The 14,932-nt window shown below is 37.7% G+C and overlaps 1 protein-coding gene across 1 annotated transcript in view; it reads right to left on the bottom strand.

The window, feature by feature from the left end:
* The window catches only part of ROBO2 (roundabout guidance receptor 2), an 894,470-nt gene that overhangs the window by 45,210 nt on the left and 834,328 nt on the right, over window positions 1-14,932 (bottom strand). The window contains exons 19-23 of the mRNA XM_063305488.1: window positions 7,594-7,636; window positions 5,945-6,072; window positions 3,318-3,593; window positions 2,865-2,990; window positions 1,025-1,181 (exon numbers count right to left, since the gene is read on the bottom strand). Of these exons, the coding sequence (XP_063161558.1) occupies window positions 1,025-1,181; window positions 2,865-2,990; window positions 3,318-3,593; window positions 5,945-6,072; window positions 7,594-7,636 (730 nt within the window). The remainder of the gene's footprint in view (window positions 1-1,024; window positions 1,182-2,864; window positions 2,991-3,317; window positions 3,594-5,944; window positions 6,073-7,593; window positions 7,637-14,932) is intronic.

Genomic DNA, 14,932 nt, shown 5'->3' with positions numbered 1-14,932 from the left:
GTTAGTTCTAGTCCCCTAACTATCTTTGATGGTCTTCTCTGAGTTTATTCCAACTTATATCAGCCTTTCTTAACAGAATTGTGTACTGGCACATATTCATGAGTGAGAATATCTGGAGACCTAAAATAGAGAGCTAACTCTCAGATATGTGAGGTCCATGCTACTGATGTTTATTATTTAGCACTACTTCTTCCAGAATTAAACTCTGGAGAATAAAGAAACCACACCAGCAATTAAATGCTATTGCCCATAACAATTAAGGATACAAAAGGAATAACCTTATCTTACCTGTGGAATTTCATTTGAAATTGAATCTTCTCTTAAATATTCAATAGTGAGATGAAAATATGCATTTGTAATGGAAGTGTACAGAGCAAGGGATTACAAAGCCAGTTGGGTTAAAACACTGTTGTAATAAATGTATATGAAATATCTTGCACCAACAAGCTTTCTTCAAACTTCAGAATGAATGGCTATCCCACATGATGGACCTTAGCTGTATCTAACCTGTATCTAAGAGATGGCTTTATACATAGACTTCACCAGATGGACAAGATCGAAATCAGATTGACTACATCCTTGACCATAAGGAAGGCTGAGAGAAGGAAGATAGATGCTTTTGAACTGTGGTGTTGGAGGAAAATGCTGAGAGTGCCTTGGACTGCAAGAAGATCTAACCAGTCCATCCTCCAGGAAATAAAGCCAGACTGCTCACTTGAGGGAATGATATTAAAGGCAAAACTGAAATACTTTGGCCACATAATGAGAAGACAGGACACCCTGGAGCAGATACTGATGCTAGGGAGAGTGGAGGGCAAAAAGAAGAAGGGCCGACCAAGGGCAAGGTGGATGGATGATATTCTAGAGGTGACGGACTCGTCCCTGGGGGAGCTGGGGGTGTTGACGACTGACAGGAAGCTCTGGCGTGGGCTGGTCCATGAAGTCACAAAGAGTCGGAAGCGACTAAACGAATAAACAACAAGCTTAGATATTGGATTCCAATTGTTCAAAGAAAACACATTACCCTTGTTCTTGAGGATCCACCCCATAGTGTTCTAACTCTGTTCCTGGAAGTGGATGTATTGGAGGAGGTGGGAGAGGAACATTGGTCCAGCTAGACCCATTATTTTTCTGAGTCTTGGAAGTATTTTTGTTTTTCTTTTTCTTTCCTCCTTTTCCACCTGAAATCAAGAAACATTTCAGAAGTATGAAGAAGTTAAGTTAATTATTTACATATTTCTATTTCCAGAAAGAGCTTTGATTCCAGATGGCACACTTAAAAAAGAGTGAAAGGATGAGGAGAATTTTTTATTATTATTATTTTAGCAACATCAGCATCAAGATGTTATAGCTGACATAAGATTGGAAATAATAATATAGTGGAATGGCATGAAAAGAGCCTGTACAATTGCCAAGCATTACTTTTTTTCATTTCACAAACTACATATAGACTAGTCACAATGAATCATAAGCTGAATAAAAGTTAAAATGTACTTGTTGTGTCAAAACTGTATTTATTGATTCATTTTGCCTGTTTTAAATTTCCATGCAATAAGTGTCAGGAAAAATAAAACACCAGAGCATATTGCTTCAAAACACAGAGTATTTATAATACTGTTTCCCAGGCTTACTTCCTCAGTTATTAAGAACAGACCCCCAAATATGACTTATTTGGCTTATTTTCAGTCAGAAAGCCAAGTGTAGGTGCTAAACTCTAAAAATCTCTGTAAGCAGTTTATTACTGGAACAGCTTTGCAGTGTTCAGTTAAAAAATGCAGAAATAATGTCTTTTTTGTAATATTTTAAATTCATTCAATTCAGTAGTCTCCTTCCTGTCTGTCTGTCTGTCTGTCTGTCTGTCTATGTATCTATCTATCTATCTATCTATCTATCAAAAGATTACACATGGAGAAATGAACAATGAGGAATGAAAATAATAATAATAATAGAATGATAATATATACACATATCACATGATGAGAACATATCACATTTTGTGGAAATTCAAAATTAATAATACCCAGTCATCATACTATACTTGATCGTAATGTGCTATATGCCAAAGAAGAAGAATGAAACAACAAACAGAATTAGGCAATCATACAGAAGATTCTGAATGGGTAAAGGCAACATAGGGATTTCAGAGGATATATATGAACAATAAAAATAGAATCTGACAGGATAATAGAAATAATTAAAATAACTTCACACATTTTTAAAAGTTGATTTTTTAGAATGGCATGCATAATATGTTACATTACAGTGGGACTTTATACTGTTGTTTATGTACTATGACTCATCTTGATGGCATGTACAATAATTATGTTATAATATCCAGCATACTACCTTTGCTTTAAGTTTGGATATAGCTCTAAACATTTAAAATAGCCATATATTATAAGATGCTTTCATTTCCAATATATTTCCACTGCTGGATTTATTGAACTACATCAGAGATATTGTGATGCTGCCTAAGAATATGCTCCCAATAAAAGTACAATCAAAATATTAACTCATCATGAAACTCCATAGAGAAAATTGAAGCTATAAAGATTAATTTATAGTAAGGAAGTACTGCTCCAGAAAGGTGACAATTTTATGAAATAAAATTTCCATTCATGCTGAAATATACAGACAATCATACATAATTTATATATTCCCTAAATTAGCTTCTTAAATTGGGGCAAATAAAGTATACTTAAAAAAAAAGCAAAATAATGGATTTATATATGATTGTGACACATTTAGATATGTTTACATGAAAGGCATACTGCAGTAATTGATCACATACCTTGGGCCTTTCAAGTTTATAATACTGATTAAAAATAAAAATTCCTTCTTAGGTATATTGTATTGAAACAAACCTGAGAGGCTGTCACTCCTTTCTGAGCTGTTGTGAGAGCTGGTGGTGCTGAAATCTTGTGACTGGTTGTGTGGCATTCTATTAGACAATCCCTCAGCCAATCGGTAGTCAGGGATGTAAAGTAAGGCTAAGGGTTAAAGGGCAAAGGTCATAGTGCCATCATGTGATTAGTTTATAGCACATGCACATGCAGTTAGCTTATAAACAGCTTATATGTAGGATGTATTAAGTACTTAACATAGTGTATCCTATTGGTATCAGGGTGGAATGCAGATATGTGAAATTGGCAAAAGATGGAAGAAACTGAAATAGTATAGTACAATTAGTTGTATTTGTAAAGTTTTAGGATGCATGCAAGATACATAAAAGGAAGTGGGAATAGAAGAGGGTAAACTAGAATTTTCTACCTATGCAGAGAAGATTTTCATAGAAGAAAAATAAGAACAAGAATCACCATTGTTGCCTTTGCTCTGATCTGGGAGAGAATAACCAAATCCCATTAAGTCACTTTTTTGCTGAATTGAACTTTTCCACTGAGGATCTGGTAAGTCAACTGCCAATTCATGGATGCTGTTGGAATGCAGTATTTGTGTTGTGGCATATGGAGTAGCTTGTGTTATTTGGCTGGAACTGTTGTAACTAGTTTTGGTACTGAAGTCAATGCTGCTATAAATGGCTCCATCAGAAAGCATTGTGGCAGTTTTATCCCCTGGCATTGGAGGTAGCACATCTGTGATGCAAACAGAGGAATGGAAGGAAAAGAAAATAGCATTAAACAGAAAAATGCTAAGCCATCAAGGTTTTAATATGAAAAATAAATATATCATTCTGCACATTTGCCTTTCAGCTGAGACAGTTTCCATGAGCTAGTGAAGGGAAAATGATATACAGCCTTTGCCTTTCTATCAGCATCTTTGACAAACTTTCCACTTGTCCTTCACATCTCACTGCTTCATGCCGTATTTTCTCCATATCTTCAGCTATGAAAGTGAAGCTTGGAATATTTCTGTCCTGAAGACTGTTTTCAATTGTTCATTTTAGGTCACTGCCAATGACACTATAGTGCTCAAGGGATATGATAGAAATCACAGAAGAAACAGTCTCTTTCTACTCCACCACTTACACCCTGTCAGCACTGCACAAACTACTGAATGAACAGAGTTATCTTCAGATAGTCTTATACTATTTTAATGTATTTATTGATTTTTTTAATTGACCTGGATAATTTTAAGAAGACAAAATAAATAAATGAATAAATTATTTTGGAATGTTTTTCTTCTTTTTGAAGAAGTTCCTTAATCATTAATCCAGACATTCTATGGGAACCATTAATTGAGACTTCAAATATGCCAACACATAGAGGTACTTTAAATTTAATATAAGATAGAAGATTAATGCTTTGATTGTTTATCAAAATTATTTTATTCCACTGGGTGATAGACAAGGGAATTACCCTTCAATTCTATAAAATTAAATGGCCAGATATTATCTATACAGAATGATTACCACAATATTAATGTTTACCCTAATGCAGTATGGAGTCCTTCTATAATACCACAAAATATTCTCCCTGTAATAAGTAACAATTATTGAATTATGAGTTTAGCATTAGGGATTATTGAATTATGATTTTAATCCACATTTTTTGGAACTTATTTTTTCCCACTCCACATTTGTTGCATTCATCAGTACAAATCACGTAAGTGGTATAATCAGTAATGAATAGCTCTTAACCTTTTTGCATTTCAATGCCATTTTCCATTCTATTCCTACTGGTATGTTGGGTAAAACTAAGAAGCCATATATATTGAAGCAAAAGGTCAATTGCATGTGTGTGTGTGTGTGTGTGTATGTATGAGCAGCAAAAGGTCAACATTACATTATAACATGTTTCTAAAATTTATTTCTCATTTTTATTTCAGTAAATGGCATGAACCAAATTCTCACATGGAAAAGTGAATAGAGTAGTTAACAGAAATTTGTGCAAGTTATACACTTAGGAAAATAAATGAAATGCTTTGGTATACCATGATGGATACGTAGTTTGGCAAAAGCATTTGTGAAAATGTTTCTAATATAATAGAAGAATAGTTAATTACAAACTGAATATGAGCTATTAGTTTCATAGGGCAACAAAAAGGCATATATAGAAATAAACATAAATCAAGTTTCTGAATTAAATAATATTTATTTATAGCATTTTTACATCACAGACAACATAAACTCAATGTAGTTGTAAAGCTATACTTTATTCTGCTAGAGAACGCCCATGGTGAGCTCAGTTTCCAGTTCTGAGTATCACTTAAGACAAATAGATGAATTGGAATAGGTGTGTGTGTGACTCCCAGTGGCTCATTGGGATTACCGCAATGTGCTTTGCATGGCGCTTTCCTTGAAGACAACTCATTACTTTGCAAGATGCACTAGTTGGCAGTGGGTTTCTAGATGGAATTCAGGAGGCCGGCTATCACCTTTAAAGCTCTCCATGGCACAGGGTCTATTATTTGTGGGACCACCTGTCTCCGATTGTCTTTACCAATCTAATAATCTGACAGGGTAGGCATGCTCTAAATTCTGTCACTTCAGCTGGTAGGACACAGGAGACACACCTTCTCAGTCATTGCCCTATGGAACAGCATTCCCCCATGATCTGGGTGGTCTGAATCTCACGGCCTTTTGTAAAGCCTTGATTACCTATTTTGTTTTGTTTTTTTCCCCCTAGGCCAGGTTGTTGTAAACACATCCAGGTAGTTTGTTTTTGACTGCTGAATTGTGTTTGGTGTAACTGTGTTTATAGCTTATTATACTTTATTTTTATAGTATTATGCTACCCTGAGTTTATGTCAAGTGGGCAGCTATAAAAATTGGCTAAATATATATAAATTTTATTTTGTAAACATCTTGAAGACATAGAAACTTTTGTATAAATATATAGTATAACAATATATTATATTATTACTTGGTACTTTTTATTTTCATTGTTTATATTTCCATCATTATTTTTTTTTAAAATATGTTGGATAAAAAAACAATGTATCCTGGCCATAAACATTATACATGTTAGGTAACTGGAAAACGTACCTCCACGACCAAAGTTCCCAAGATCACTTGGTCCATTGGTACTGTTGTTAACCGGCAGGCTGGTAGCAGGCCAAGAATCCGCAAGCCAAGGGTAACTTGGCTCACTTGCATTTAACAGGCCTGGCCGACTAAAGAACAATAAAATATTTATATGAGAAATCTATGAAACTGTAATGAAGACATTCCATTTGGTTCTGTAAACAGTCATAACAATTCTATGAAATTTGTAGAAATATTTTATATTAAAACTGAAGTCTTTCTCCATTTAAAAATTTTCAGCAGTTAACTGGGGTTCTGTATAAACCAGACACACTGCCTGGAGAAGCTGGTGGTGTACCCAGGCACAGTTTGCTGTAATTCCCATAAATTCTATTGTCTGTGCTGAAAAGAAGGAATAGGCTGTACCACTGAAGGATCCTAAACCAGGAAGAAATGATAAATTGCTACCTCAAGGGAATAATCACTCAAAGTGACTGTTCTATAGCAACCATTTCCAGGACTCTGGGTGACTATTCCTTCACTTACTGCATTCCAAATATATGTCTGTCATCCACAAGATGCTAGATTTTCCTCTGAGCACTCTTGCATGAATTTAAAAGCAAGCAAGTTTGAATTGGATTAATGGAAAATTCAAAATAGCAGTTCTATCTATGACAGCAGACTTCCATATGATTTGTTTTCAGTTTTTGTAAAGTACTGAAGACAGAATATATTTTGACTGAAATGAACTGATGATTTATACATTAGGTTTAATTTAAATATGTTTCAGCAAGCTTGTTCCTAAAATTCGGTTTGATAAATAAAGATGGACAACAAATATGAAGCAAATACATCTGACAGTATACTTATCAACACTTCTAAAAACAAAAAGTAACAGTGGGAATCAGAATTTTGTATTAGACAGATTTTTCATCAGATGTTTGTACTTTGCATTTATGACCACTATATTTTTTCTTGCAGCCCCAATAATCCCTTCTGTATAATTTCATAGAAAAGCATAGGTTTCTATAGAAACGGCAATAAGAAGATCAAGCAGCTTTCTTGCCTCATTTATGTACTCTCATTAGACTTAATCCCTTTTTTGCTAAAGTATTGATTCAATGGAAGATGGAAAGTTATTACCAGACCCTAATTACAGTCTCCATATTGGCACAGAGAAAACATATGAGGATATATGGTTCTGTTATCAACTTTTATCAATTTCAATTGAGTGACCAAAGTTGTAGAGTCTAGTCCTATCAATCTACAACTTATTCATCTTCTGTGAATCATTTATTTTGTGAACGATTGTAATTGTTCATTCACTGCAATTTAATGGCAGCCAATAAGGACTCTTAAACAACAACAACTTCATTTACTAATGCCTAATTAATGCAATAACTATCCTGAAAACAAATGAATACATTCCTTCTGATACTTTATACTAATTTCTTCTTGGGCATCTGGGAGATATCAAACATCTGGGCTTGATTTCCTTAAGTGTATAACAGATCATTAAAAGCTAGTTTAATCCATTTAAATCCTCCTAGAATTGTTACTTTTACATCTGATCATCTTTCTCTGTCTCTAGGTCCAAAACAAAAATTAAACATGCACTAAACATACGATAAATCCTAAAAATAAGTATGATCTCTAAATTACAAGAATACCTTCCATTGCTCATAAGTCCTCCATCTCCTCTTTGAAAAGTGACTGGTTTGTGTTTTCAAACAGAAAAATAGGAAAAAAAAAATATTAGTATTTTATACTGAGCAAAGTTGTAATACATAGGATAATTCATAAAGCCTGAACTTCTGTACCCCACTTACCTGAGGATATAGATTGCACTGTAAGTGAGGTAACTAAGTGTAAGGATAGAGAAAGCTGACGTATATCCTGTTTTCTCAACATAATGTTGATTTAAGTCAGTCTTCCTTAGTGACAGTCTCACAGTATAGTTTATTTCTGATTTCTTGTGTTTATGCGGTTTTAAGAAATTTTCTAAAATCAATTGACTTTTGACTTCTAACGTACCGAGCTCAAAGCCACTGAATTGTGCAGTTCTGTTAAAAGCATTACCTTTATTTCTTCTAGCTAAATTAAAATGGAACTGCAGACTCTCTAGCATGCTAGTGCTTAAGGAAACAACAATGATGTTATGGTTGTAATCATGTCATCATGTAAAAGTTAGAAGTGAAAAACATGTTAAAATTGAAAATGGAGAAACTTATAAAATACAAGTACTTTTCTTGTACCCAGATTTAAGGAAAAAATTCTGTCCCGGTTGTTAAAGAGTAAATGGTACTTCAGACACATTGAAGCTATTAGCAGGAAGAACAGCTGAAAAATGGATTTTTCTCCTATTTTACCACATTTTATCATTTTACTACAGCATTATGCAGTAGGTAAGGCTGATTCAAGTACAATATCTATTAAATATTTCATATTACTGCTGCACAGATTACACTCAGATGTATTAAGTGGCTACCTTGTGGAAGGTGGAATTCATAGGTATATGTGTAAGTGTGTGTGTGTGTGTGTGTGTGTGTGTGTAGTTTTCACCATATACTTTCCCATTAATACATAAATAATGCTGTGAATCATTACTAAATAATAAGTACATTTTAACACAAAGCAACTCTATTTTTTGTTTTCTTACAATACCACTGATACCACAATATCAGTCAAACAAGTGTAAAGATTCAAGACCAAAATGTTATCATTGTAGGCATTAGAATATAAACCAAGATAAACCATATCTACAGCTTTCTGGTGAAACCCTACATTCTGCCATTTTAGCAGCTCCACAAGTGGCTTCATGATAGCCATTTAACACCAATAAAAACAAAGGAAGTCCCTTTGGGATACCTCACAGAATAAATTTAAGAATTGATGATTAATTGCCTATCATCACTGCATAAAAAATTACTATTGCTTAAAAATCACTATAGGCATATCTCATATTAAAAGGTGTGCTGTACTTATCTGGAAATGAATTAATACAAATTCAACTAAAGTATTGCTTCTTAATATATTGTCAGACATAATGATCTTACTAAATAGATACATTAGATTGAATGGATATTTTACAATAAGCAAGAAATATTAGGGTTTTTTTTTTTTAATTCCAGAAATATGTGGCTGTAACTATGTTAGATTCCACCCCCCACACCCACCCCTGTCATGTTCACCATTGCGGTGTTTATACATCGTAACGGTTTACTTGCCAAGGTGCTGATACGTGTCCTGGCTGGGAGGGTGCTGCTGAGAGCCTTGTACTCAAGACGTGCTGGACTGTGCCAGGGAGGAATGTGTTTGGGCTATCTCTTAAATGTCAAGGTCTTTTTAACCATTGATCAGCAGAGCTCGTTAGGAGCACCTGAGAATGGGGGGTTGTACTGTATGCGAAGGAGGGGGTGGGCTGATGTTGGAAACAATGATATTTAGTTTGAGTTTAGGCACGCTTTTCTCATTCTCAGCTTTTTACCTGTTTGCACTCTTTTCTAAATAAACCCAGAACCTGAATTGTGATTTTGAGTCTGAGAGTTGTATTTGGTTTAAGGCAATCATCACATAAAGCTGAGAATCATTACTTTAAATTAGCCTCACACCCTTTACCAGAAAATTTCCTTGCGAAAGGGGGACTAGCGATGGCAGAAGGGGGAAAGGATCCTACGGAGTTTGAGGAGGAAATGGGACAACTTCCAGAGTCGACGTTCCCGAGCAGGGACCTGAGCCCCGTCCCAACCCACCCTACACCCCAGTCGGGGGACTCCAACTCTACCACATGATCTAAAAAACCCTGGGCGGACGAGGTGATGGGACAGGAACAATTTTTATGGGATGCCCTGATGGACCCCCGGCCCAGCACATCACGCTCCACCTGGAAGCTCCGCTGGCCCGATACTCCGAGGTGGGTGTGCCCAGATGTGTTGGGGAGCCCGCTACCTAAGGGGCCAGGGCTGGAGGACTCCGCCACACCGGATAGGATCAGGGTCCTGGAATCCAAAATCGAATCGATGGAACATGTCTTGCGCTCTATGTCGGCTGCCTTTGGCAACCTGGTGAAAATTGTCCGAGGTCCGGGAGCGAGCGGGCCGCCTAGCCTCCTGCCCTCACCGTCGCAGACTGCTGAAAGGAGAAGCCAACCACAAGACTTTCTATCAGGTCCGCGAGGGTCCACTCCCATTGGGGGCGCCCCCAGTCGTCCATCTGCTGGGGTCCCACAGCTTGCAGGCACTCCCCAGGTTTTCCCAGTAAAGTTTGATGGTGACCCCGCTAACCTCTCTTTCTTTCTCACCAATGCCGCCAGTTACATGAGACGCCATGGCCACCTCTTTACTTCAGAGGAAGAAAAGATCTCGGCAGTGGCCACAAAATTGAAGGGCAGGGCGGCTGACTGGTATGTACAGCTGGCAGAGATTGAAGCACCAGCCCTGGCCACTTTCGATGCCTTTTTGGCTGCGCTGAAGCACTATTTTGAAGATCCCTTGGCTAAGGAAAGGGCTAAGGACGCTCTTAAAGAACTAGTCCAAGGGCAGAAGCCGGTGGCTGATTATGCTCTTGAGTTCAAGGTTTTGGCAGGCAAAGTTCCTGAGTGGTCCAAGGCCACCTTGATTGATCATTTTAAGGATGGCCTCAATCGCGAAGTCCTGCGCTGGGCGCTTGGGCGAGATGATCCAAACTCCTTACATGACTGGATTTGCCTTGCTGGTAAAGCTGAACATGCCCAGTGCACCTTTATGATGGCCACCAAAGAAGACAAGCCTGCCGCCACTACCCGAGCACCATTTCTACCATCACCCTCGAGATGGGATACAGAGAAACAACGTTGCTTTGTCTGGGGACAATGCATCACATGTGGAAAACCGGGTCACTGCACCGTCGACTGCCCTAAAGCTAAGGCACTGGATCGCTCGTCCAAGGTACCGCAAAAGCTGACCAAGAAACCCCTCAACCCCCCTCGCAGATTGATGGAAGCAATGGCTACTGCAGACGACGATGATGTCTACACTCCGGGGGACGATTTAACTGCCCTCGACCAACCGGCGGAAAACGCTTTCCACCTGCCTTAACCAGCGCCGCGGGGCAGGTGGTAGAATCCGGGTGCAGTTCTGAAATGGTGAGTGCTGATTGCCCTATCCTCGCGATAAAAATTGAATTGGGATTTCAATCCAAGTCTGTTGAGGTCTGGGCTTTACTGGACTCGGGCTGTTCCAGATGTTTAATCCATCCTGATTTAGTCAAGGAATTGGATTTGCATTGCTTCCCTCTTCCTAAGCCACTGCTTTTCCAGCAGCTCGATGGCTCCACAGCGGGGTGGGGGGGACTGCCACACAGTTTACTGGGGAAGTCGCTTTGTGTATGGGCTCCCATTTCGAACTCCTGCACTTCATCGTCACACCGGTGGGGAATCCTTTAGTTGTGTTGGGGATTCCTTGGTTCACCACTCATAATCCTTACATCAATTGGTGGTCCCTCTCTATTACCTTTGAGGATGGCTTCTATCAAGCTCCTCTTTTGGGACGTTCCATGCCTATGATGGCGGGGCGGGCAGAAATTGTACATCCTGTGGCTTCTCCGTCCCCCTTAGAGGTTCTACCCCCTATTTACTCAGACTTTGCTGATGTTTTTGGGGAGGAGGAGGCCGACCAATTGCCCCCACACCATAAAACGGACTGTTCTATTGAGCTTCTTCCTGACGTTCCTTTACCAAAGCCGAAGATTTACCCTATGACTAAAAAGGAGCTCACCGCCTTGCAGGAGTTCATTGATAAAAATCTAGCTCGTGGCTTCATTGAACCGGCGAATTCGCCTGTTGGGGCCCCTGTTTTGTTCCGGGAGAAGAAGGATGGCACCCTCAGACTTTGCACGGACTACTGAGGGTTAAATTCCGCACCCCTCTCCAACAAGTACCCTCTGCCTCTCGTCAAAGACATGCTCGCACATCTGCCCACCGGCAGAGTTTTCTCAAAGTTGGACCTCCGCGAAGTTTATTATCGCATTCGCATTTGGGAGGGGGATGAATGGAAAATGGCTTTTAATTGCCCATTGGGTTCTTTCCAGTATAAGGTTCTCCCTTTTGGTCTGGCAGGGGCTCCGGGGATGTTCATGCAGCTCATCAATGAGGTTTTACATGACCACTTGTTTAAGGGGGTTTTGGTATATTTGGATGATGTTCTCATTTATACTAAGTCTTTAGCAGAGCACGAGCGTCTTCTTAAACAAGTGCTCACCAAGCTTCGCAATGCCAAGCTCTTTGCTAAGCTTTCTAAATGTGAATTCCATAAGTCTCTCTTGGATTACCTTGGTTACAGGATTTCCGACAAGGGCATTGAAATGGACCCTGTTAAGGTTCAAGCTGTGCTTACTTGGGAACGGCCTGGAACCTGGCGCCAACTTCAAAGTTTCCTGGGGTTCGCCAATTTTTATAGATCCTTTGTCAGGGGGTTCGTGGAGATTGCTCTGCCCCTAACAGATTTGTTGCGCACGAAGGGGATGGGAGAAACTCGCAAGGTTAAGAACCCGGGGGCCGTGCTCAATTGGACTCCTGCATGTCAGGCTGCTTTTGATCGGTTGAAGGCTCTTTTTACTGAAGAGCCCATCCTTTCCCACCCTGACCCGGACCTTCCGTTTGTGGTTCAGGTCGATGCCTCTGATTTTTCTGTTGGTGCTATTTTGTTGCAAAGGGATTCAACTGGGCTTTTGAAGCCTTGTGCCTATCTTTCTCAAAAGTTTTCTGAAATGGAGAGGCACTGGCATGTTTGGGAGAAGGAGGCTTTTGCTGTTAAAGCTGCCCTGGAGGCTTGGAGGCACCTCTTGGAGGGGGCTTCTTCCCCTTTCGAGGTTTGGACGGATCACCGCAACCTCAAAGCACTCCATACACCCAGACGCCTCAGCCCTAAGCAAATTCGTTGGGCTCAATTTTTCAGCCGTTTTAATTTCCAACTTAAATTTATCCCAGGGAAAAAGAATTTTTTGGCTGATGCCCAACAGAGCTCGTTAGGAGCACCTGGGAATGTGGGGTTGTACTGTATGCGAAGGAGGGGGTGGACTGATGTTGGAAACAATTATATTTAGTTTGAGTTTAGGCGTGCTTTTCTCATTCTCAGCTTTTTACCTGTTTGCACTCTTTTCTAAATAAACCCAGAACCTGAATTGTGATTTTGAGTCTGAGAGTTTTATTTGGTTTAAGGCAATCATCACAACCCCTCGCAGTTTGCTTTCTTCATTTTCATCTACTTTTTGTTTATAAAATATCGTGGAATTGTCAGAAATAACAAATTGAAGCCGAATTTATAAACATAATTTGAAAGCTTTTTACACTACTTGTGATTGAAATATTGTAGGCTGTGATTTTGAGATAGCATTTTTGAGTAAAAATACCATAGATTTGTTTTTGGTAATTGATGGTTCTTCATACCTTTCTACCTTTAAAATAATTGATTGGTTTTCATCTTTATAGCAAAATTGTCAGTAAAAATTCCCTTATGTTAAATTAACATGATTTCTGCAAATATGTGCTCGGTACTTCCAAGCTTAACTCAAAACTCTTCAGAAGTGCAATGAAAAAAAAGTCACTATTTACTCACAAATATAGCTACAATTAACATATTTCCAAAGCAATTAAATTATACTAACACATATCTTTACATATTATTACAAATGTCCAAATAGTCTTTTTAACTTTTCTATGTATTTAGCACATCTGATGTTTCTGAAAGTCTACACAAAGGACTGAATCTATTACCCCCACCCCTTAAATATGTAAAAAAATGGCTGTCTAATCATTCTAGATGATGAAACAAAGCAACCTGTGGTGCTGTTGATCTTAATGATATAATTATTGAACAGAATTTAGTTACTTCCTTAAAATTAGAGAAAGTTGAAAGTGTCCATAGGCATATGCATAATAAGGAAAAGGAGAAAATAGAAATGTGCAAATCAAGCATTTAAATATATATATATATATATATATATATATATATATATATATAATCATAACTGTTCACTGTATGTAATCAATAAGAAAACAGTAAGTTTCTAAAGTCTGATCTGAGTATCATACAGCCAGAATTTGAGTGAACTGCCAATAGAACATGAATATTTTTTTTCTTCTAAAAATAATATAACTAAATTTTACAGAAATTCATAACTTTCTTATTTAGCTGCAAAGGAATATGCGATGTTAGCATTTTTGCTTTACATCAGTCTTAATCCAGAAGGCAGAATGAAGGATATTAAAGGTTCTTTTGCTTTACTGTTGATTTCAATTCAGTTGTGAACTAAGTTGATTAAGTTGCTGACCACAGGGCTTTTTTTTATAAAAAAGTGTTTTAATGTAAATCAGATTTCTAAGGCAGACATGTAGAACATGTTTTACACTGCTTTCAGAGCATGGAAACAAAACTTTATGTGATCCAAAATACTAGAATAAAAAATAAGAGGAGATTCCAAAATTTATTCTTATGCATTTCTGTTGTTTTTTTTTGCCAATAGAAAAATATGTCACGCATTCACTTGAAATGCCCCCAAAGTTTCAAAATATTCTGTTTAGTCAGAGATAAGTATTTACATATTATTACAAATGTCCAAATAGTCTTTTTAACTCTTCTCCATAATGGACATTATCTCTGCTTCTTAATAACAATCAACATTATGTACAAAAAGACAACAAGAATATTGAACTATGAGAACTGAAACCCTGAACTGAACTAAAACACTGATAGATCTCAATTCTGGTGCAGTCATACAATCTGAAAGTTAAAAGAGTGTGGAAAATACTGTGGGAATTAAATGTTTTATTGTTTAAAAGCTATTTGAAATTATTATGACAACAAGGATATGAGACAGCTACAAGTATCCTATTAACCAACTGGGCTTAAATTTATGATCTTGCTGATGGAAGAAAAGTGGCATTTCCTTATTATTCTCATATACTGGCAGATGTCTACAAATAGTTACCATATAGGAAGCTAAATTAAAATACAACATTTACTATAGTCATTG

This window comes from Candoia aspera, chromosome 5 (genome assembly GCF_035149785.1).
Source record: "Candoia aspera isolate rCanAsp1 chromosome 5, rCanAsp1.hap2, whole genome shotgun sequence".
Classification (NCBI taxonomy): domain Eukaryota; kingdom Metazoa; phylum Chordata; class Lepidosauria; order Squamata; family Boidae; genus Candoia; species Candoia aspera.
Note: the sequence above shows the minus strand (reverse complement) of the source record. Positions and strands in the feature narration are given on the sequence as shown.